Genomic DNA, 25,227 nt, shown 5'->3' on the forward strand with positions numbered 1-25,227 from the left:
TTTACACTATCATATACAGTACACAACAATCATTTGACAAACAGATGATAGTGATAATGCTAATTATATTGGTGTTGTGGGGAGGGAGCTTGTCATTACAATGGAATCTGTTATACTTCTATGGCTGTGGATGTTGGTAGTTCCAGTAAAATGAAAACTGGATGGATGGACGATGGAATGGTTGATATAGAGAATGGCATCGAAACAAAGCAATCAGAGATAATACAGTATCCATGGCAACATTACAGTAACGGTTATCTGAGTGTGCTCAAAAGTCACTTTGGCCTGACAGCCTCTTCCCACATGACAACTCTTTGAGGGACCTGCTGGATGTGAAATGTGATACCCACAGACTTGCTGCTGCATCGCTGTGTGTATGTGCCCGTGTGTGTGTGTGCATGTGTGGGTGTGTGTGTGGGTGTGTGTGTATGAGAGACTGTGTTTGTCTTGGCTATCGTAAGAGGCGCCACATGGAACACTCGCTCCATCATTATTAATTTCTAGCCTTGAGTGAAAATGGTGTCACTAACTCACTGAGGTAGGATGTGGCGGGGGCCTCTGGGAGCTACTGTGAATGAGTCCACATCATGTCAGCACGACTCAAACTATTTAAAAATAGCTAATCCAGAGAACAAAATAATACTCCTCAACAAAATAATACTCTGCAGATTCATGACTCCCATTAGTCACTCACAGTCACCTGAATGAATACTCACCACCAACTACCAGACCTGGGCTCACAAAATATTGTTTTCTTTCAAATATTTTAAGCGTTTGATTGAACCTGCCTGGAAGTGCCATGTGTACACCATGTGCACTTTGGCGACGATTCTATTAGGTCCATTGCCTCACAAAAGCTCAATCAAGTGCAGAAAATAAAATACTATCTGGTCCTGAACACTCACAGTCTCGCCCTTAAACCTCCAACCCTTTACGTTCCAACTTGCCTTGACCACTCAGGTCCCACACCCACACAACAACTAGGATGGTGGTTAGATAACAGCAAGCAGGAGAGTGACACAATGTATGAGTATGACGATACTCAAAAGAGCAGTGTATTGCATTATGGAATCAATGCAATATCTGTATGGCTAGAATGTAAAGCACAAGAACGTATTAGTACAGACGTAGGATCTTAATTTGAGCCAGTTTCATACAGCAAAAGTATCTGCAATGACCGACAAGGACAGATCGCAAAACACAAAAGTGAAAAGAATAATGCATTTGTCCTGACTCTTACTCTTGTTTATATTCCATCATGCACCACGGCAGCAGAGATATGCTTACAACCTAGGCCTGTTAACTTCAGTGAGCACAACCAGCTCACATTCATACAGCATTTTATTGCACAATAGGTACAACGATGGGTTTGAGGGAGATGGATAAAGGTACAGAAGGTAGACCAGCTATTTAAAGTAGTCATGAAAAATGGAAAATGGGGCCTAGTAACAGTCCAATCAAATCTAAAGAACTCCAGTGATGACTGAGGACAGCCATTACATAACATAACCTGCAACTAAATTCACTAAATTCCAAAAGTGAAACATTTGTAGAATAGCGCACTAGATAAGAATGGCGCTTTCCATGGTGCTGAACTGCACTAAAGTCAGTGTAGCGCCAACTTTTAGACAACGGAAAACTACTCTTAAGTGCTGTGATATTCCGGAGGTAAGCTTTATAATGAGTCTTTAAAGTATAAGGAAGGATATGGCCATTCTATGATCCTCTTGGCAGTTTTCCGAATGAAATTGTCCTCGGCGAATATAAAGAGTGACCTGTTGACGGTGAGGCAGTTCTGCCGGTGGGGTATAGGGTTGTAAAGAGCCATGGTGCGCGCCCTCGCTGCTTTGGTTTGTTTCAGCGTCCCTGACCCTGTCCCTGACCCTGTACCTGAAGCCGTGTCCCCGCCGTCCTCCCCGCGCTCCGGGTCCCCGGAGTCTCGAGAATCCATCGCCATCTGAACCTCTTCTCCAAACCGAGCCATTCTATGGAAGAAAAAACGATGATCAGCCTTGCTAAATGTTGTTTTCTTGTATATCAAAGCATGAAAAATCTAATGAATTGAAATAGTAAAAGATCCACTTTCAATCCATTGACAGCCTGAGACGACCTTCTGGAGCACCAAAATTATCCCTCAAAAAGTTACATGTAATTTCATTCCATGCTGAAGTAAACTACAAAAGGTCAAATTCGTGAGGCGTCTTAATACAAATTCCACAATGTATAACGATTCGGTTACACGGATTGTAAAATATCTCAATCTATAGCCTATCAATCGTCCCATCTGTCCAGGCGAGTGAAAAGTCATTGTCAGCCTCGCTCCAGGCAAGTTTCAACATAAGCAAATCATTGGATCCACCGACTTTCTAAAAATTATTAACTTGAATTACGTACACTATAGAATGCATGTTTAGCTAAACCCAGTTGATCTTCGTTAGATAATGAAATACTCGTCTCCAACAACTTTAAGCATCTCCTCTCGTCCAGCCAAATTCGATATTGGTAACTTTCCGAAACGATTGGTGTACTAACACATTTTTGCATTCCTCTATCCGCTTATCAATCAGAAATGTAATTGTTTCTGGAGAGAGAAACATTTGATGCGATAATACTGGTTTGATAGGCGCACGCTTATCTTTCAATATGATCACCTGCCTCTAAATGCGCTGCGAGCGCAAGCTCCCGCACGCTTGCGCAACGCAACCCCCTCCCACGTCTTTCAGTATGGCAATTTTCAACATCCATCTCAATGAGAATTATCATGAGATAGAAAAATCATATTTCCGTTTCCATGGCAATACATCTTTCAGCGTTCAATGATATACGCTGACATTTTCTCAAAATTGTCACTTTCCAAAAATACACATGAACTATGCATTATATAAATCCATTATCCAGACCATTTGCAGGTCCTTGTAAGTTCTAAATGTATAGCAAGAGGCATAATTCATAAGGTGGTGGGTAGAAGGGTGGGCTGAAATCGCCTTTGAAATTTAATTAAGGAACACATTAGGAATCCTATCTGTGAGCATTATGTTATAGTAAAATACAGGTAGATACACATACTGTAGGCCTCTTTCTCTGAAATGCATTTCAAAACGTTTTCTGCGTAACACGAGGTGTGTCATTGGTACCACTAGGCGACAGTCATTGCATCAGAGAACACACCATCAACATGAACTGTAGGGGTTTCTATAGAACCACTAACACGACACTAGCCTCCCACTGGGCACCAACTGGTTAAATCAACGTTGTTAATGTATTGTGATGTGGAATCTACATGGACAATACATTGGATTTGAAAAAGTAGTCAACTGTTGTTTCGAGTGTAACATTTTTACCATAGGATTATGTCTTCAGGGTAAGCAATTTTCAACATAGACAAACCTTAAAACAACGTTTAAAACAATATCTTCTAAGTAATATCCACTATAAGAAAAAAAACTATAGGCCGGGAAGGACCTTCTACTTAACAGAGCAAATTAAATGTAACCATCAATCCTACTGTATATCATCAATTGAGCTTTTTAAGCCTATATAGCATTTGGAAAGTCATCAACAGCTATTGTTAAAATTCAGCCCAGGATTCAACTAAAAACGTTGGTTGATTTCAAATGGAATCTACAAGTTCATAATAAATATGTTGGATTCATCTCTCCATCTCAACCAAAAATCTAAGTTAAAGAATAGGACAGTGGCGACCAGTCATTCAGGGCAGGAGAGGTGGCAACCCGTAATTTATTTATTTTTATTTCACCTTTATTTAACCAGGTAGGTCAGTTGAGAACAAGTTCTCGTTTACAACTGCAACCTGGCCAAGATGAAGCAAAGCAATGTGACACAAACAGCCAATAACACAATAGAAAAGTCTATATACAGTGTGCGCAAATGAGGTAAGATTAGGGAGGTAAGGCAATAAATAGGCCGTAATGGCGAAATAATTACAATTTAGCAAGTAAACACTGGAGTGATGGATGTACAGAAGATGAATGTGCAAGTAGAGATACTGGGGTGCAAAGGAGAAAAAAAACAATATGGGGATGAGGTAGTTGGATGGTGGGTAGTATATGGGGCTTTGGTGACAAAACGGATGGCACTGTGATAGACTGCATCCAGTTCGCTGAGTAGAGTGTTGGAGGCTATTTTGTAAATGACATCGCCGAAGTCAAGGATCGGTAGGATAGTCAGTTATACGAGGGTATGTTTGGCAGCATGAGTGAAGGATGCTTTGTTGCGAAATAGGAAGCAGATTCTAGATTTAATTTTGGATTGGAGATGCTTAATGTGAGTCTGGAAGGAGAGTTTACAGTCTAGCCAGACACCTAGGTATGTGTAGTTGTCCACATATTCTAAGTCAGAACCGTCCAGAGTAGTGATGCTAGATGGGCGGGCAGGTGAGGGCAGCGATCGGTTGAAGAGCATGCGTTTAGTTTAACTTGGATATAAGAGCAGTTGGAGGTCACGGAAGGAGAGTTGTATGGCATTGAAACTCGTCTGGAGGTTAGTTAACACAGTGTCCAAAGAAGGGCCAGATGTATACAGAATGGTGTCGTCTGCGTAGAGGTGGATCAGAGAATCACCAGCAGCAAGAGCGACATCATTGATATATACAGAGAAAAGAGTCGGCCCGAGAATTGAACCCTGTGGCACCCCCATAGAGTCAACCAGAGGTCTGGACAACAGGCCCTCCGATTTGACACAATGAACTCTGTCTGAGAAGTAGTTGGTGAACCAGGCATGGCAGTCATTTGAGAAACCAAGGCTGTTGAGTCTGCCGATAAGAATGCGTTGATTGACAGAGTTGAAAGCCTTGGCCAGGTCGATGAATACGGCTGCACAGTTTTGTCTTTTATCGATGGTGGTTACGATATCGTTTAGGACCTTGAACGTGGCTGAGGTGCACCCGTGACCAGCTCGGAAACCAGATTGCATATCAGAGAAGGTATTGTGGGATTCGAAATGGTCAGTGATCTGTTTGTTAACTTGGCTTTCGAAGACCTTAGAAAGGCAGGGTAGGATGGATATAGGTCTAGAGTGTCACCCCCTTTGAAGAGGGGGATGACCGCGGCAGCTTTCCAATCTTTGGGGATCTCAGATGATACGAAAGAGAGGTTGAACAGGCTAGTAATAGCGGTTGCAACAACTGCGGTGGATCATTTTAGAAACAAAGGGTCCAGATTGTCTAGCCCAGCTGATTTGTAGTGGTCCAGATTTTTCTGCTATTTCAGAACATCAGCTATCTGGATGTGGGTGAATGAGAATTGGGGGAGGCTAGGGCAAGTTGCTGTGGGGGGTGCAGAGCTGTTGACCTGGGTAGGGGTAGCCAGGTGGAAAGCATGGCCAGCCGTAGAAAAATGCTTGTTGAAATTCTCATTTGAGCCCCAGGGTTTAGCTAAAAAAACAACAACATATACAGTGGGGAGAACAAGTATTTGATACACTGCCGATTTTGCAGGTTTTCCTACTTACAAAGCATGTAGAGGTCTGTAATTTTTATCATAGGTACACGTCAACTGTGAGAGACAGAATCTAAAACAAATATCCAGAAAATCACATTGTATGATTTTTAAGTAATTAATTTGCATTTTATTGCATGAAATAAGTATTTGATACATCAGAAAAGCAGAACTTAATATTTGGTACAGAAACCTTTGTTTGCAATTACAGAGATCATACATTTCCTGTAGTTCTTGACCAGGTTTGCACACACTGCAGCAGGGATTTTGGCCCACTCCTCCATACAGACCTTCTCCAGATCCTTCAGGTTTGGGGGCTGTCGCTGGGCAATACGGACTTTCAGCTAACTCCAAAGATTTTATATTGGGTTCAGGTCTGGAGACTGGCTAGGCCACTCCAGGACCTTGAGATGCTTCTTACGGAGCCACTCCTTAGTTGCCCTGGCTGTGTGTTTCGGGTCGTTGTCATGCTGGAAGACCCAGCCACGACCCATCTTCAATGCTCTTACTGAGGGAAGGAGGTTGTTGGCCAAGATCTCGCGATAAATGGCCCCATCCATCCTCCCCTCAATACGGTGCAGTCGCCCTGTCCCCTTTGCAGAAAAGCATCCCCAAAGAATGATGTTTCCACCTCCATGCTTCACGGTTGAGATGGTGTTCTTGGGGTTGTACTCATCCTTCTTCTTCCTCCAAACACGGCGAGTGGAGTTTAGACCAAAAAGCTATATTTTTGTCTCATCAGACCACATGACCTTCTCCCATTCCTCCTCTGGATCATCCAGATGGTCATTGGCAAACTTCAGACGGTCCTGGACATGCGCTGGCTTGAGCAGAGGGACCTTGCGTGCGCTGCAGGATTTTAATCCATGACGGCGTAGTGTGTTACTAATGGTTTTCTTTGAGACTGTGGTCCCAGCTCTCTTCAGGTCATTGACCAGGTCCTGCCGTGTAGTTCTGGGCTGATCCCTCACCTTCCTCATGATCATTGATGCCCCACGAGGTGAGATCTTGCATGGAGCCCCAGACCAAGGGTGATTGACCGTCATCTTGAACTTCTTCCATTTTCTAATAATTGCGCCAACAGTTGTTGCCTTCTCACCAAGCTGCTTGCCTATTGTCCTGTAGTCCATCCTAGCCTTGTGCAGGTCTACAATTTTATCCCTGATGTCCTTACACAGCTCTCTGGTCTTGGCCATTGTGGAGAGGTTGGAGTCTGTTTGATTGAGTGTGTGGACAGGTGTCTTTTATATAGGTATCGAGTTCAAACAGGTGCAGTTAATACAGGTAATGAGTGGAGAACAGGAGGGCGTCTTAAAGAAAAACTAACAGGTCTGTGAGAGCCGGAAATCTTACTGGTTGGTAGGTGATCAAATACTTATGTCATGCAATAAAATGCAAATTAATTACTTAAAGATCATACAATGTGATTTTCTGGATTTTTGTTTTAGATTCCGTCTCTCACAGTTGAAGTGTACCTGTGATAAAAATTACAGACCTCTACATGCTTTGTAAGTAGGAAAACCTGCAAAATCGGCAGTGTATCAAATACTTGTTCTCCCCACTGTATATGTATATATACTACCGTTCAAAAGTATGGGGTAACTAGAAGTCCAGCATCCCGGAGTCGCCTCTTCTTTGACGTTGAGACTGGTGTTTTGCAGGTGCTATTTAATGAAGCTGCCAGGTGAGGACTTGTCAGGCATCTGTTTCTCAAACTAGACACTCAAATGTACTTGTCCTCTTGCTCAGTTGTGCACCAGGGCCTCCCACTCCTCTTTCTGTTCTGGTTAGAGCCAGTTTGCGCTGTTCTGTGAAGGGAGTAGTACACAGCGTTGTACCAGATTTTCAGTTTTTTGGCAATTTCTCACATGGAATAGCCTTCATTTCTCAGAACAAGAATAGACTGACGAGTTTCAGAAGAAAGGTCTTTGTTTCTGGCCATTTTGAGCCTGTAATCGAACCCACTAATGCTGATGCTCCAGATACTTAACTAATCTAAAGAAGGCCAGATTTATTGCTTCTTTAATTAGCATAACAGTTTTCAGCTGTGCTAACATAATTGCAAAGGGGTTTTCTAATGATCAATTAGCTTTTTAAAATGATAAACTTGGGTTAGATAACACAACGTGCCATTGGAACACAGGAGTGATGGTTGCTGATAATGGACCTCTGTACGCCTATGTGGATATTCCATTAAAAATCAGCTGTTTCCAGCTACAATAGTCTTTCACAACATTAACAATGTCTACACTGTATTTCTGATCAATTTGATGTTATTTTAATGGACAAAAAATTAGCTTTTCTTTCAAAAACAAGGACATTTCTATATGACCCCAAACTTTTGAACAGTAGTGTAAATATATTTTTTGTTGTTGCCTGTTTTGCATGTTATTTTGGCATTAATATGTGTCACGTATCTGTTTGCAAACAATGTATGAAAGAAAATCATTGTTTTAATTAAACCGCATACAAACAAGGTCTCTTTTTTTCTTTCTTGAGTTAGGCAGCTCCAACATGCAGGTGTTTCAGCCTAGCTCAGTGCTTTCTGTGGTGGTGGGGCAGCCAGCGGAAAATACGGAGCGTAGGGGTTGGTGATGTTCTCTAATTGTGCTGGGATTGACTCAGTGTTCTGTCACTCATGGGGACACTACGTCACTGGAAAATCTATGGGTAGACCTCGAAAATTCAAGCCCCTTGGGTGCTGCCATTGAGTTACATTATAAGTGCCCATCCAAGAAGGCTCAAGATTATTGGCCACAGATAAAATGACGTAAAGTCACGTTATATCTACCGTAGCTTTGATTGGACTGATCATGTCAACATCATACTTTCAAACTCTTAGCTAGCAAGCTAGCAGTCATCATCATGAATCAAGTCAACAATCTACTGGCAAATCCTTTTCAATCCTTGTCATATGAAGAGAAATTATGAAGAGAAATGACAGATAAAACATATCGGTGCTCATCGGCCATTGTTGGCCAAGTTGGAAATCACAAATTCAACAATGAGCGGTTTGGAAGGAATCAGTGGCTAACTGCAAGCATTGCAAAGCAATCACTAGCCTGCTATTCCATGGCATGGGGGTATGGTCCAAATCTGGGTTTAAGGGTCTCTTTTCCAAGCTTAAAAGGATACATATTCAACATTGGCAATGCTGTAAATCCAGCAGGACTTCTGCTGCGTCCAAAAATAACTGGAAACTTGGAATGCTCAGACTTCAATGAGTTCAAGACAACTTGGAACTCTGAAAAAAACAGCCTCCGACTGGGAAAATACGTATTGAACGGTCATCCAACTCGGAATTTCAAGTTGATAACTTGGGCCTCTTTCTAGAGCTCCGACCTGAAGATCACTGATGTTGTGATTCAACCTGTTTTTTTTCTAGTTCCCAGTTGTCTTGAAAGCACCATAAATCCAGAGAATGCCAGACTTTGATTATAAAGTTTGATGAAAAAATTTGCCCACGAAGGACTGCCACGCCACCTTCCTCTTCAAGTGAACAAAGCACAACAAGGTGAGTCCAAAAATGTCTTGTATGCTGCTGCATAAATTATGTAATATGCCAGGGAGATATGTATACTGTAGCTAAGAAATTAATACTAAGTGTATGTTGTGTAGTAAGCTGTTAGTAGGCCATGTGCCTCACCATAATAATTTGGTCCCTTTCCCCCTCATAACTTAGCCGACTGTTCTGACTTGGTGGTGCACATGTAGCCTACAACCTGTTTTAGAGAAATGTCATCATTAAATATGTTAAGAGCTTTTATTGTCTGCTTATAATCCCCTTTATTTATCCTACGGTTCTGACTTGGTGTACAGGGAGAATACCGTAAGAACGGCCCATGTTCTGAATTCTGTCGCTGTACATTTCAAAAGTGCTGAACAAATGGTTATTTTGACTACATCCGTCCTAGCTTGCTCATTAATGTCTTAATTGAAATTACGGATTGCCTTTTATACGCGCGTCGTCCCCTTATGCCATAGTTTGTACATCTCAATTGTCAGAAGAAACCACATTTGTTTAAGCAAGTCAGCCATATCAGCTATGTTTTTTTAAAAGGCAGGAAATTAGGCTGAATGAACTGTTTCGCTGCCAGAAAAGGCTCCGATGATAGCCAGGGGTAGCAGTGGTAAGGTGTTGGAACTGCTGTTGGTACACCTTTATGTATGCCCTAACAGTTTGTGGGCACCGCTTGTCACTGTTATAGTGAAATTAATGTATTGTTTAGTGTTGTACTGTGTATTGGCTTTGCTATAAAAAAAATAGTTTTTTGCCCCACCAAGATTTACATGCTAAAATTGCCACTGGAATAGGATTAAATCAAATCAAACTGTATTTAAAGTGCATTAAAGTTTGATTTGACCCTATTCTTTAACTTAGATTTTTGGTTGAAATGGAGACAATTTATTAATTTGTAGACAAACTGGAATTAAAGCCAGACTCAGTGGCATAGATGGAGCTATCCAAGCAGAAAAAACATCTCAAATCAAATCAAACTTTATTTGTCACATGCGCAGAATACAACAAGTGTAGACCTTCCCGTGAAATGCTTACTTACAAGCCCTTAACCATCAGTGCAGTTCAAGAAGAGTTAAGAAAATATTTACCAAATAAACTAAAGTAAAAAATAATAAAAAGTAACACAATAAAATAACAATAGCGAGGCTATATACAGGGGGTACTCTCGATGGTGCAGCTGTAGAACTTCTTGAGGATATGGGGACCCATGCCAAATCCTTTCAGTCTCCTGAGGGGGAAAGGTTATGTCATGCCCTCTTCACGACTGTCTTGGTGTGTTTGGAGCATGATAGTTTGTTGGTGATGTGGACAGCAAGGAACTTGAAACTCTCGACCCGCTCCACTACAGCCCCGTCAATGTTAATGGGGGCCTGTTCGGCCCGCCTTTTCCTGTAGTTCACGATCAGCTCCTTTGTCTTGCTCACATTGAGGGAGAGTTTGTTGTCCTGGCATCACACTGCCAGTTCTCTGACCTCCTCCCTATAGGTTGTCTCATCATTGTCAGTGTTGTGTCGTCAGAAAACTTAATGATGGTGTTGGAGTTATGTTCGGCCACGCAGTCATGGGTGATCAGCGAGTACAGCAGGGGACTAAGTACACACCCCGGAGGGTCCCCAGTATTGAGGATCAGTGTGGCAGACATGTTGTTGCCTACCCTTACCACCTGGGGGCTGCCCGTCAGGAAGTCCAGGATCCAGTTGCAGAGAGAGGTGTTTAGTCCCAGGGTCCTTAGCTTAGTGATGAGTTCCTCTCCTTTAAATGTTGATATTTGTTTGCGTTGACAGCCAAACACAATTCAGTAATGCTTTTGCAATATGGTAAATAGCCTATTAACTTATGATATGTTGGATTCAAATCTGCATCTCAACCAAAACATACAAGTTAAAGAAATCAAATAATAGGATTAAGCCAGTGGCTCAGATCTAACTATCCAAACAGTAGATAGTTGATATTTGGTTGCGTTGTCAACCAAGCATAATTCAATATATTAGGTAGGAATTTCATTGATCAAATATTACCCAATATTACCCAATTCTCCACGTTGATATTACATGGTGTGTCCAGTGTGCTGGGTACCAGTCTTTTGAGCTAACATTGCACTCCTTGTAGCCTACTCCATGTCAAATGCCAAAGAAATCTTCAAAAGATATTGGCACCCCTATTTTCAATACTTTGTGCACCCTCCCCTTGCTAGGAGGGTGCACTTTTTCTATAATGTTTTATGAGATTGAAGAACACATTGTGAGGGATCTTAGACCATTCCTCCATACAGCATCTTACCTGATCCTTGATATCCTTCGGTCTGCGCTTATCAACTGTGCTCTTCAATTTAAACCGCAGGTTTTCAATGGGGTTTAAATCCGGAGACTGAGATGGGAATTGGAAAATGTAGATTTTGTGGTGAATTAACCATTTCTTTGTAAATTGTATGTGTGCTTGGGGTCATTGTCTTGCTGGAAGATCCACTTGTGGTCTGGTTTCAGCCTCCTAGCAGAGGCAACCAGGTTTTGGGCTATAATGTCCTGGTACTTGGTAGAGTTCATGATGATGTAGACCTTAACAAGGGCCTTAGGACCAGTGGAAGCAAAACAGCCCCATAATATCACAGATCCACCACCATATTTTACAGTAGGTACGAGGTTCTTTTCTGCATATGCATCCTTCTTCCGTAGCCAAACCCACCACTGGTGTGCGAGGCCAAGGAGCTTTATTTTCGTCTCATCTGACCATAGCACCAGGTTCCAACCCAAATGCCAACGCATTTGCATTGTAAGTTCTGTAATTCTCCAACTGTGGCCCTTGGACTTTTCTTTGGCTTTTATTTGTGCGTCTAACTTGGTATGGACTGATATGGGGAATTTTTTTTAAAATCCATTTTAGAGTAAGGATGTAAGGTAACAAAATTTGAAAAAGGGGAAGGGGTCTGAATACTTTCAGAATGCACTGTATGTACAAAAAGTGCTGTAATTTCTAAATGGTTCACCTGATATGGATTCAAATATTAAAATACTACATCAAGCTTGTGACTCTACACATTTGTTGGGTGGCATTTTCTGTTTGTTTTGGTTGTGTTTCAGATTATTTTGTGCCCAATAGAAATGAATGGTAAATAATGTATTGTGTCATTTTGGAGTCACTTTTATTGTAAAGAAGAATATAATATGTTTCTAAACACTTCTACATTAATGTGGATGATACCATGATTACAGATAATCCTGAATGGATCGTGAATAATGATGAGTGAGAAAGTTACAATCGCACAAATATCATAACCCCACCCCAAAATGCTAACCTTCACTGTTATTGTAATGGTGAGAGGTTAGCATGTCTTGGGGGTAATTTCTAAATGGTTCACCCGCCATGGGTGAGAATACCCTCAAATTAAAGCTGACAGTCTGCACTTTAACCTCATATTCATTGTATCATTTCTAATCGAAAGTGCTGGAGTACAGAGCCAAAACAACCAAAAATGTGTCATTGTCCCAGTACTTTTGGAGCTCAATGTAATTTCCCCCTTTTTTTGTATTACTTCATACTGTTAATTTTTTTGCTGTATGAAATAATCCTTTATCAAGAGTGCCAATACTTTGGGAGGTGAATGTATTAGCTTTAGGCTACACACTGAGAGCATTCAGATATTTGTATTATTGAAGACGAACTTGTAGGCTACTATTAAAAACATTTAACCAATCCAGGTCATTGTGCTAATATCGGAATATCATGTCTGAAATGAAAATAGATCATGAAATAGATCTTGAAGGGCTGCCCCCTTTTTGAGGGAGAGGAGAAGAAAGCAGGGGCTTTAACACTAGTTCAGAGTGTGATGGAGACCTAATTTGGCAACCAGGCTCTCTCATTCCATCTGCGGCTGTCCTTCCCTTCCCAATGGGGACCGAAGGAGATGTGGAGATGGGTCTTACAAATGACTACCACGTCATCCAAACACTCCCTCCCCCCATCCCTATGGGTATACTCTATGTGATGTATACCGTATGTGATGTATACTGTATGTGATGTATACTGTATGTGCAGATAAGGAGAGAGAGAGAAAGAGAGAAAGAAAGAGAGGGGGAGCGAGAAAGAAGGAGGGAGAAATGTAAAAAAAAAAAAAAAAAAATTAAATCCAGCTATCTTTTTTACATAAACCTCCATTACATAAAGCACAGAAAAAGACCCCCCTAAAATATTTTGTCAATTTCTATAAACATTCTTTTTTCTCTATCTTAACAGTTGTTTCCATAGCGACACAGCTCTCTTGAATTTCTGCTCTGTTCTTTTCATTTTGCCAACAAAAGCCACGTTGCACAATAGAGCAACCTCTTCCTACAGAAATCGTTTTTCCCCCAGGGCAACTCCGCTTCAAGCACATCATGTCAAGGTTTCAGTCCCTCTAGATAAACGGAGAGGCCAATACCACCTTCAAACAATATTTCTCTCCGGTAAAATAAGTGAACTGAACGTGTATGAACACCGCTCAGCTCACTATGTTGGATGTAACAACCCATCATGATCCAATATCTAATCATCAAAGTTGCACAGAGAAACACGTTTGAGTTTGTTTCCAGATTGAATCCACTTCATGCATAATAATCATGCATTTATCATTATGTCAGCTCATCATCATCATCATCATGCCTTCAGATGTCACTTCATAGTTCATGGCATCAGAAGGTTTAGCATGGTTGTTCCTATGAAAGCACCAGGAACAATCGAGTAACCTTCTGTCTGTTCTGGTGGGGGTAACCGGATGTAGTAGGTGGAGGCCACATCTACACTACACCTCCACTAAGATGACCTCAGTAGGGGGGTCATGTCAGAAATGGTGTGCTGTTATTATGTGTTTCAGTAGGAAGTTCTGTATTGGATATACAAAGAGGAGAAGAGCATTTCCGGTGCCATCTCTTGTTTCTCTAGACATTGCAGGAAAACAAATTATGTACTTATCTCTTCACAACATTTAGGAGGAGGAAATTATAATAAGCACAGCCCTTTTTAAAGATATTCCTAGATGCACCACGTTAATACGTTAATGGGTGTACTTATCGCCAGAACTCTGAAGAGCATTTATGTAACTGTCACAGAGACTTTCACCAAAAAACACTGACTGGAGTGGCTATATCGCTTTTATTTTCTCCGTTACCTAGCAACAGACACGCTATATTCCTTAGTTATGTTGGTTTGGACATACCAATAACTGAAGCTTATATAGATAGTCATATTAATCGTAACTAACTGTACCCCACACCCTCAATCAAAGTTGCATTTTGATAATGGTAAAATGTTGTTTATGTCTCCTATGGTAACCACTATCCTGCACAATATTGCTCAAAGATGACAACTGTCAGTCAAAAGTAGTTGGTCCATCCCATCCTGTGACACTTGTCAAAAAGGTGTCGATCTTCAGACACACACTCATATGTCAGTTAAAAGTTATTTGTTACCTTTCGTAAGATCCTTAGAAATACTTTATTGAAACCAGTCATACACTACTTGTGTAGCCTCACCATCTCTACTGCTCTACTGCTCATGTTTAGCAAATACCAAACTATTATGTGTACAGCTAGGAAGAACAAGACGTTCTCTTTCAATTGTCATCTCCACTATCTATCTGATTTTCCACGGTCTGCTTTGTTTTATTCTGTGGCATCCTCTAATGGTCAGGTATGCACACTACACTCAGATAAACCATGATGTCTGGCCTTTCTGCTGGACATTCTATTAGGCCTACAAAAACACTTGAGGTGGGATTCGGGGGGAACGCGTGGGAATAAATGTGTGAGTTCCCAAATTGAATCTCATTTTAACATGCTGAAACGGTTGTTAAGGGTGAATTCCAAGTGATTCCCAAACCTGATAGACACCATAGTGCAAGACTGAGAGAGTAACCGTTGCATTCAATGTTGCACATTGGAACACTGGGTTGCAACCCAAAATAAACAACTCTCCCAATTATGTTTGGCTGTATATGATGAATGAGTGAGGGGGTGGTGGGGGGGATGTGAAGCAAGAGAGTGTGTGCTTGTGTAATAGGGATACAAAAGAGTAATTACGTACGTGTGTATGACAGAGTGAGAGAGAGCACGGAGAAGACAGAATGAGAGAGAATTCATCAGAGAGAAATAGACAGAGAAATAGAGAGAGAGGACGCATGAGAGAGAGAAAGCATGAGAGAGACAGGGACAAAGAGAGAGTGACACAAGAACCCAGTGTATACCAGTATGTGCTGTATGTACGGTATGATGAAGAGCGTGTGTTGGGGCTGGTGGGGGGCGAGAGGGGGGTAGAGAAATGAGGGGGGTCGACAGTGATGGAGTGGCACAGTCAAGTGAGTTCCTAAGGAGTTCCTTCCTAATGCTAAGGAGTTAATCAGAGCTCCAGGCTTCAGAGCTCAATGTTCCACAAGCAAGCTACGCATACAGTAACTTGGGTTCAACATCATTTCGCTCTGCCCCATGGCAAAAATCTACTAATAAATAGTAAGAATAATTATAATAATATATTTTGGGGGGGGTTGGGGAGGCATGCTCGAACCTTGCGTGGGCCCTGTAAAACTGTGCTACGCCACTGACCTCAATGTAGGCTGATTATACTGTGCATTCCTATAAATGATTGTATACATTTTATTCCTGTATACATTCTGTACATTTATTTCCCCGTGCTTCTTTTCATCTTGACACATGCCAGAGATGTGAAGAGAAAACTCCTCCCCCTCTATCTTGTGTACTTACTCCCACTCTTTCCTGCGGGCCTGTGGTGTGCTCTGCATCTTGTGCGACTCGTGGGCTCTGATCACATCCTTCTGATCCACGATGCCCCCGCGTCTCCTCTGCATACTACAGGGGCTCACAGACCCCGAGCCTGTGTCCGACCCGGCCTTTTCCACCCTGTAAGGGACGTCGAAGCTGGCCGCCCGCGGAGGTAGAGCCAGGGTCTCCAGGCCGGAGCGGGGAACCTGCAGGGAGCAGGAGCGGGACCCCTGGGCTAGGCCTCCCTGACGGGTGGTGCCCGGGCTGGGCCTCGGGGTCCGACGCCATGCCTCGGGCTCAGGGAGAGAGAGGGAGGAGCGGGTGCCGTGCATAACCCTACTGGTGGTGCAGACTTTGGGACCGGAAGCCAAACCCACTGGGGCGCAATGGTCTGGCATCAGAGAGAGAGATTTATCTGAGCTGGTGAGCATCTCTGGATAGAAGAGCTGCTGGGATCAACATAATGAGAGAGAGAGAGAGAGAGAGAGAAAGAGAGAGAGAGAGAGAGAGAGAGAGAGAGAGAGAGAGAGAGTATATATTAACAATGTTCTGGTAATAGTTTTCTGTGCAGAGTCTTAGAATAAATTTTTTCTGTAACTCAATCTGATAACCAGAAGCTAATAAAAAGCTAGAAAAAGACATGTTCAGTCTTATCTTATGCAGACCAGACAGATTTGTTTTCTCCTATCTCCCAGACAGTGAGTCCACCTGCCTCGAGGTTCCCTATTTTAACCTTTAACAACTTGTCCGATGTAGGAGCACCCAATGGTCACCAGTATTTGACAGTTGGTCCGTTCCTTTCAGTGATGATGACGATGTTGTCAAATAAAAGGGGTTAAAAGTCTGATCCTTGCGGAGGCGTAAGTCTGTATTGATATTTCACTGAAGAGTAATTGGGTGTATCTTGCTATTTCACACAGCTGGATGAAAAGAAAAGGACAGTGACCTCCCTGGATGCAGTCCTATTTTCTTTCAGTGTTAATAGCTGTTTGTGTGAAGCTAACTGTAATATTTGTGTTGTGGAGAAATGACCAGGCAGGAGACGGGAGTACAGTTAGTTTTCGTTTAGTCAAAACCTCTCCTGCTCTACAGTTCTTCCCGGGCACACTCGTGCGCATGTGCATTTCCTATTAGGTGTAGTAACGTACACTGTCGTAATACATCACTGCTTAGTAACAGCATAGTAACTAATATAAACAGATGTAGATCCCAGATACTACACTCCTCCCCCATAGTGTTTAACTCCCAGAGAACAAGGTAAATATGTTAGGGAACTACTAATGCAATATCTGAACAATGCATTCTTAACATTTTTCAACTACTGGGTTGAAGCAGACTTTTCAGAGCCCAGCACAAATCCAGGGGATTATTCTGCCCCGAAGATGGAGTTTGTGTCCTAATAACTAACCCAGGTAATGTCCTTTTTCTTTCCTTTTATCTAGGACATATTAAAGTGTTTGTTTGTTTTACTGTCTGTTACCTCAAACAGCTCAACTCACAGGTCAAGCTTTTGAGGTGCCTTTCGCTGTCGAATAGGATATCTCCGCTCCTCCTGGGCTTCCGGTGGTGGGCCAGGTTCGGGTGGAAGGTCAGGCTCTGTCTCTCCCGTACGTCCACAGTCAGGAGAATAGTCCTGGGGGTCGTTATTGTTCTCTCGGCGTGTCTCTGCTGGGGCGTTGGACCGTAGCAGATGATCCACATGAACGTTGACCTGGCGATGACCAATTTGGACTTGGTAAGTCAAAGGTCCTTTGCGTTGCAAGATCACACCTGAATTCCACAGGCTCTTGGGGTGTCTGAAATCACGTACCATCACCCTCTCTCCCTCTTTGAATTCTCTGACAGTCTTTGAGTGTCTGTCATGAGCTTTCTTCTGCTGTAGCTGGTGCTTTGCCACAGTGCTTGACAAGTCTGGTTTCAACAATGTCAGGCGGGTACGTGGTTGGCGTCTCAGAAACAGTTCAGCCGGTGTACATTCCGTTACTGTGTGTGGTGTGTTACGGTAAGTAAACAGGAACCGGGGAAGCCTTAGGTGGGTGGGCACAGACTGAACCTCGAGTCTAGTCCAGGCCTTCTTTAAGGTTTGCACGGCTCTTTCCGCTGCTCCGTTTGATGCCGGATGGTAAGGTGGTGACCGGATGTGCCTTACCCCATTGTTCTTGAGAAACATTTCAAAATCGTTTGACGTGAAAGGAGGGCCATTGTCCGATACGAGCTCCTTGACTAGTCCAAAGGATGCGAACAGGTGTCTGAGAAGATTGATGGTCTTCTCAGCTGTGGTCAGTTGAGTAGGGAACACTTCCATCCACTTGGAATGGACATCGACGACAACAAGGAAATGTTGCTTGTCAATCTCGGCGTAATCCACATGGATGCGTTCCCAAGGTGTCGCAGCCCAGGACCATGGATGAAGAGGTGCAGCAGCAGGCTTGTTGCGAACAGCTTCACAAGGTGAGCAGTGGCCTACATGCTGTTGAATGTCCTGATCCAGTCCAGGCCACCACAGATAACTGCGAGCGAGTGCTTTCATTCGAGTGATCCCTGGATGTCCCTCATGCAGGTCAGATAGCAGTCTCCTCTGGAATTTTTGAGGTACCACCACCCTTGATCCCCATAGAACACATCCTTGATCAGTGGACAACTGGTCTTTCTTGTCGATGAATGGACGAAGTTTATCGTCATTTACGAAGTTTGGCCAACCTCCTAATGTTAAGTCCAAGACTTTGGAAAGCACTGGATCTTTCCTTGTTTCCTCTGCTATGTCTGAAGCAGATATGGGCAGTTCGTCAATGAGAGAGATCTGGAAGACTGCTCTATCATCTTCACTGTCGGAGTCACTATTGCATGGTAGTCTTGATAGTGCATCTGCATTTGCGTGATCACTGGATCGTCTGTACTCAATCTCGTAGTCGTAGGCTAACAATATCAGAGCCCAACGTTGCATTCGAAGTGCAGCAAGGGTTGGTATAGCTGATTTTGGTCCAAGGATGGCCAACAGAGGCTTGTGATCTGTCAGCAGTTGGAACTTCCTTCCGTACAGGTATTTGTGAAACTTCTTCACTCCGAATATTATGCTCAGGGCTTCCTTCTCAATTTGAGCATAATTTTTCTCACTTGGTGACAGAGTCCGTGATGCAAATGCAATAGGGTGTTCTTCACCTGACGATAGAACATGTGAGATGACGGCTCCTACTCCGTATGGAGATGCATCACACGCGAGTCTCAGCTTCATCTCTGTGTTGTAGTGGGCAAGCCACTTGCTCTTTAGCAGACGCTGTTTGCAAGTCTTGAATGCTTCTTCGCATTGTGGGGACCAATTCCACTTTGTATCGGCCTGCAGCAGTTGGTGAAGCGGATGCAACAATGTGGACAAGTTTGCCACAAACTTTCCGTAATAGTTCAGGAGCCCCAAAAATGACCTCAGCTCTGAGATATTTGTGGGTGCTGGTGCGTTTACAATTGCTTCCACCTTGCTGTTGGTTGGGTGCAGGCCTTGTGCATCAATCTTGTATCCGAGATACTCCACTGAGTCCTGGAGGAACTCACACTTGCTGCGTTTCATTCTCACTCCGTATTTCTCCAGTCTTGACATCACTTTGTCCAGCACTACAAGGTGCTCTCCAATGGTTGGTGCTGACACGAGGATGTCGTCCATGAAGCACACAACGTTGTCTATACCGTCCAAGATCTGATCCATTGTGTGTTGGAATATCGCTGGAGCTGTCGAGATTCCATAGGCCAAGCGATTGAATCTGAATAGCCCCTTGTGTGTATTGATGGTCAGATACTGTTCTGACTCCGGATCCAGCTTCAGTTGCTGATAAGCGAATGCCAGGTCCAGCTTACTGAAAACCTTCCCACCAGCTAGAGTGGCAAACAGATCTTCAGCGTTTGGTAGTGGATATTCCTCTGGTAGTATGCAGCGATTTACTGTGACCTTGTAGTCACCGCACATTCTGACGGTCTTGTCTTTCTTTGGGACTACAACAATCGGAGCGGCCCAGTCGCTCCTCGCTACTTTCGTGATTATGTTATTCTTCTGTAGGCGGTCCAGTTCCTTCTCTACTGCTTCCTTAAGAGCATAGGGAACTGGACGTGGTTTGTGAAAGATAGGCTTGGTTCCTTCTTGCACTCTGACTTTTGCTGTGAAGTCTTGTATTTCGCCGTAGCCATCTTTGAAAAGTTCTTTGTGCTTCTCCAGCATGTTAGTGAGTATAGCTTGACTCACTGGTTTGTCCTTTCTCAGACTGAAGATTTCTCCCCAGTTCAACTTGATCTTTTGTAGCCAGTTTCTGCCTAGCAAGGCTGATTTTTCTCCTTTAACAATGACAAGCGGTAGCGTCCACTCCTTCCCCTCATACCGGACTGGTACCTGGATCTGCCCTAACACAGGAATAGTGTCACCAGTGTATGAAGAAAGGCGGATGGACGCTGGCTGAAGAGGGCACTCTTTCAGTTTTTCTTTGTAGAGTCTCTCTGGAACCAGAGATACAGACGCTCCGGTGTCCAGCTGCATTTTTACCGGTTTTCCCGCTAACTCCATGTTGAGATAGATTCCATCTTTTTGTTGTTGAGCTGTGTACACTGTGGACAGTACTTTGTGCGCTCTTGCTGTGCGTTTTGAGGCTTTACACACTTTCTGTAAATGTCCAACCTTTCCACAATTGTGGCACTTTACATTTTGGAATCGACATTCACTGTGCTGATGATTATCTCCCCCACATCTGTAGCAACTTGGCTTAGACCTTTGAGATGTGGGCTGCTTTGTTCTTGTGTAACCTTGAGGACGGGACTGAGAAAAGTGTGACTTTTGTGAGCCTTTTTCACCACGTGCATCACTGACCTTGTGAACACCTTTCTGACGTTCAGCATATCCCGATAGCTCAATAGTATCCCTGTGGGCAAGCTCGAGTCCAAGTGCGATATCACAGGCTTTCCGAAAGGTCAGGTCCTTCTCTGACAGAAGCCTTCTGTGATATGCTTCACCTGTGAGACCACATACAAACTTGTCTCGAAGAGCATCATCAAGAAATTGTGCAAACTCACATGTACTTGCCAGCCTTTTCAAAGCAAGGATGTAGTCTGCCACGGTTTCCCCTTGACTCTGGTGACGTTGGTAAAATCTGAAACGTTCTGCAATGAGAATTGGCTTAGGCTTGAAATGCCTTGAAAGAGTTTCAGTCAGTTCTGCATAGTTCAACTCCACTGCTTTTATTGGTTCAATGAGACCTTTCAGCAATCCATACTCAGTTGGACCCAAAACACTGAGAAATACGTCTGCTTTCTTTTCATCTTTGATTTCATTTGCAGCCAGCCAACGCTCAAAACGCTCCAAATAGGAATCAAAATCCTCTTTTGTAGCCTCAAACTCCGGTACTCGACTAATGGTTGCCATTTTCACAGTTAATTGTTCAGTTTCCTTATTCCTTGTATTCCTTAATTTTCATCTAATTCTTCACTTCAGAAGTTTCTGCAATTACTTCGTTCACTGCACTCATTTGTAATAATGTACACACCGTGTTACGTTCCTTCTTCCTTTTTTTTTTCTTTCTTGATAATATTTCTCCACTGAGATCGCCTAATTTCAATGGGTTCAATGACAGTTCTTTTTATTTTACCACCAGAGGGCAGTGTCGCTATTCTGGACTCCAATAGTCTTGCTACTTGGCAGCTCCTGAACACTGTATCTGCTAGCAGTGCTTAGCCGTTTTTTACTGGCGAAAGAAAATAAAAAATAACTGACGAATTACATAATTATTTTGAGTTTCATTACTCACGCAACATTCTTCCCTTCAAGCAATGTCCGTTAAAGAAGTTGAATCACCTCGTCGCCACTGTAATATTTGTGTTGTGGAGAAATGACCAGGCAGGAGACGGGAGTACAGTTAGTTTTCGTTTAGTCAAAACCTCTCCTGCTCTACAGTTCTTCCCGGGCACACTCGTGCGCATGTGCATTTCCTATTAGGTGTAGTAACGTACACTGTCGTAATACATCACTGCTTAGTAACAGCATAGTAACTAATATAAACAGATGTAGATCCCAGATACTACACTAACTACTAATACATAACCAATATTTACTAACGAACCAAGCACGTAGAGAGGATAATAGGGTAAGGAGAATTATAGATGGAAAACCGAGCTTTCACTTTAGACTTTTGTTTCTAGGGAACACAATACAATCTCCAAAAGGAGGATGCTGAAAACAGGATACCGTAATTACAATGCACCAATAGCAGAACAATCATTTCAATGGAGTAAAAGAATGACCTGATCCTCTCTAACCTCACCTTTCCTGAATGCAATCTGATTACATGAACAAAATCGACCCAATCATACACTATATTAAAATGATCTGAATAAGAGCACATCATTGGATGATAATGTAAATGCCAGGGGTTCATCACACCATTATCAACATCCTTGCTCCAATGGATCTCACAGGATTACCCTGGCTGATCTTAATTTAATTACCCTGTTGCTGTGCAGGAAATGTCAAACTTGTAGTGTATTTGAGGTTTAAAAAGACTTCTGAAGTTTGTCATTTCCACTTTGAAATCTCAGACTTGATTTTACCTTATGAAAAATGCATAAACTGCTACAAAATTGTCCATTAATTATAATCCATATAAAAATGTAGATTTCCTGTTACTGCAGGATTATTTTCCTGCTGTAGTAAACTGGCTCAAATTAAGATCCTACACCTGTATCAGGCACCTCAATTGGCTATTTAAGTATGTTGGCATCGGCAAGAGAACAGAACAGCGGATAGCTGTGACACTGTCTGAGACAGAGGAGAGACAAGGCCGTTTCCATTGAGCAGGATCTGAAAGGAGCTTTATGGAGTGTGGGAGAGCTGAGGCACAGGGAGAGGAGGAAGAGTGAGTCACTTATCAGCAGCTAGGCTCATTAGACCTGTACAGCCACAGGAGACATGACTGCAGAGCTGCCTCTGCCCTCACCTAGGCTACAGTAGAGGGACAGCCAGTGACAGCCAGCATACTGTGAAAGGGTGAGAGTATTCTATTGTGCTTTGTGTGCTGGACCTTGGCCTCATATTATCATTAAAGCAACATTGACGCTGTGGGAAATAGGTTAGGCACACCTGAACCAACATGATGTGAATCCTATCAGTCTGGACTTCACTTAATGCATAAGGTATATTTGAGCGGATCATTAGTAGAACTATTTATTCTGCCATATAAAAGATGTCATAGGAGCTAAATAAATGAATGACAGAGAAACGTCTTCAGACCGCGTCAAGCCATGAGCGTCTTCCCTCACAAACATAAAGCCATGGGGTAGCTAGAATATAATGGAATAGACCAGATAATCAGGATGTCCACATGCCTTTTCAATCTTCATTATAAAGTTAACCACTCCATTGAGAGTCTCTGTCATTTTTAATTTGGAAACATTTCCTTGGCTGTTATCTTGCACAACACTTCATTAGCGCGCCCACGTACCGGAATTGTTTGAAACAAGAGTTGGCAAGTTATACCGCCTTTCGCCTAACTGGTGTGTGTCAAACATGGGTCGGCTGCGAATCAATGCGGTAATAGAAACCGGGCTACCAACAGGTATATTTGGAATTATAGGATGTTTTTATGGACATTTCAAATGAATCAAAACAACCAATTAAGAACATTACAATATAATCAGAGAACATAATAAACGACTAGAAACAACTTAAAATGATTCTGCAGGGAATACAGTAATGGAAGGTCGGGGAAAAAACCAATTAACTGATCTGTAAAAACATAATTTACCTTGAAGTGACGTCCCTTTCTCCATTCTACATGTTATGCGACTCACAGCAGGGCACCTGCTATCAAAACGACACGAAATCCGTCTTATTCTCTTCTTATTCCTCAAGTTGTCGTTGACTATGGTTAGAAACGATTTCGTGTGGAATCCTTGAGTGATGATGATTAGTGCTGTGCGGCTAAATCCAGGAGAGTGGGAGCCAAGGAGTCTAGCTGAGATCAACGTAGGCTACACAGGCTGCATAGGGAAGGAAGGGAAAGGGGCTATGCATGGAAATCATCCCAACAATCATATACTCTCTGCAGGGATATGAGTCAGTCAGTATTAGATCAAGTACAGCATGTTATATTATATAGTCACTAGTATATTGCTAACATCTGTTAATTGATCATCTTAATGTTTACTGTGAATAATGTGACCTACTCAAGCCTAATAACAATAATAATGTATTCAACTTCTGTAGCGCTTTTCATTACAAAAATCATCTCAAAGCACTTGAAAAACGCAGAAAAAGACAATCAAGAATAAAATAAAACAGCTACAGTATATGATAGGAGTCTCTACCACGATTTGAGTGTTTCCAGCCTCCAACAGATGGAGCAGACAGTCAATAGGGAATCACATGGCTTGAGCAGAGGGAGGTCAACAGTCCCACCTAATGTCACACCTGGTTTTATTTATTTGGAAAAACATTTTTGGAATTCCTTTTTTTTCAGTTGAAGCACCATGCAATGGCTTGGACATCCTTCTGCTTAATCGATCAATAAAGATCAAGGGTCAAAACTACTGTATGCCTAAGGAAGTGAATAAGAACATTATTTACACAATACACATCAATGCAATATTGTTGAAAGGGTCATAGGCTATTTGATACTATGGTGCTAAAGTAAAACTACAGTATACCACACATTTTCCACTAGATGGTGGCCTAGTCTTACAAGTATTACATTTACATTTGAGTCATTTAGCAAACGCTCTTATCCATTGCAACTTAGAACCAATCAATCAATGACAGTCAGCGATAGACTCCTCAACTTGTTAAATATTCAGCGTTGTCAACTTTTATTTTGAAATAAAATTGTCAAGTGTCGCAAGGAACGTAACTCTGAATATTAGATTTTTGATGATAGTCATATGGAAAGTGAAATGTGACAAATACGTTTAATTAAAGCCAGACTCAGTAAGTCCCAAAGAAAATGTCACTACTTCACCAAAAGTATGTGGACACCTGCTGGTCGAACATCTCATTCCAAAATCATGGACATTAATAAGGAATTGGTCCCCCCTTTGCTGCTATAATAGCCTCCACTCATTTGGGAAGGCTTTCCACTAGATGTTGGAACATTGCTGCAGGGACTTGCTTCTATTCAGCCACAAGAGCATTAGTGAAGTCGAGTAGTGATGTTGGGCGGTTAGGCCTGGCTCGCAGTCGACCTTCCAATTCATCCCAAAGGTGTTCGATGGGGTTGAGGTCTGGGCTCTGTGCAGGCCAGTCAAGTTCTTCCACACTAATCTCGACAAACCATTTCTGTATGGACCTCGCTTTGTGCACGGGGGCATTGTCATGCTGAAACAGGAAAGGGACTTACCTAAACTGTTGCCACAAAGTTAGAAGGACAGAATCGTCTAAAATGTAATTTTATGCTGTAGCATTATGATGTCCCTTCACTGGAACTAAGGTGTCTAGTCTGAACCATGAAAAACAGCCCCAGACCATTATTCCTCCTCCACCAAACTT

The 25,227-nt window shown here is 42.5% G+C and overlaps 1 protein-coding gene across 2 annotated transcripts; it reads right to left on the reverse strand.

Moving 5' to 3' along the window:
* LOC139560453 (uncharacterized) lies at positions 1 to 23,706 on the reverse strand. Of its 2 annotated transcripts, XM_071377251.1 has the most exons (3): positions 23,492 to 23,706; positions 15,705 to 16,168; positions 1 to 1,985 (listed from the first exon to the last, which is right to left on the reverse strand). In XM_071377251.1, the coding sequence occupies exons 2-3, from the start codon at positions 16,151 to 16,153 to the stop codon at positions 1,676 to 1,678; spliced, it is 759 nt and encodes a 252-aa protein (XP_071233352.1). In that variant the 5' UTR covers positions 16,154 to 16,168; positions 23,492 to 23,706; the 3' UTR covers positions 1 to 1,675. The 2 variants fall into 2 exon arrangements, 1 of the variants encoding a protein (XP_071233352.1); XR_011671942.1 differs by lacking the exons at positions 15,705 to 16,168; positions 23,492 to 23,706 and adding an exon at positions 2,395 to 2,669 and having other exon boundaries at positions 1,890 to 1,985.
* Positions 23,707 to 25,227: the final 1,521 nt, after the last annotated feature.

This window comes from Salvelinus alpinus, chromosome 30, assembly GCF_045679555.1.
Source record: "Salvelinus alpinus chromosome 30, SLU_Salpinus.1, whole genome shotgun sequence".
Classification (NCBI taxonomy): Eukaryota; Metazoa; Chordata; class Actinopteri; order Salmoniformes; family Salmonidae; genus Salvelinus; species Salvelinus alpinus.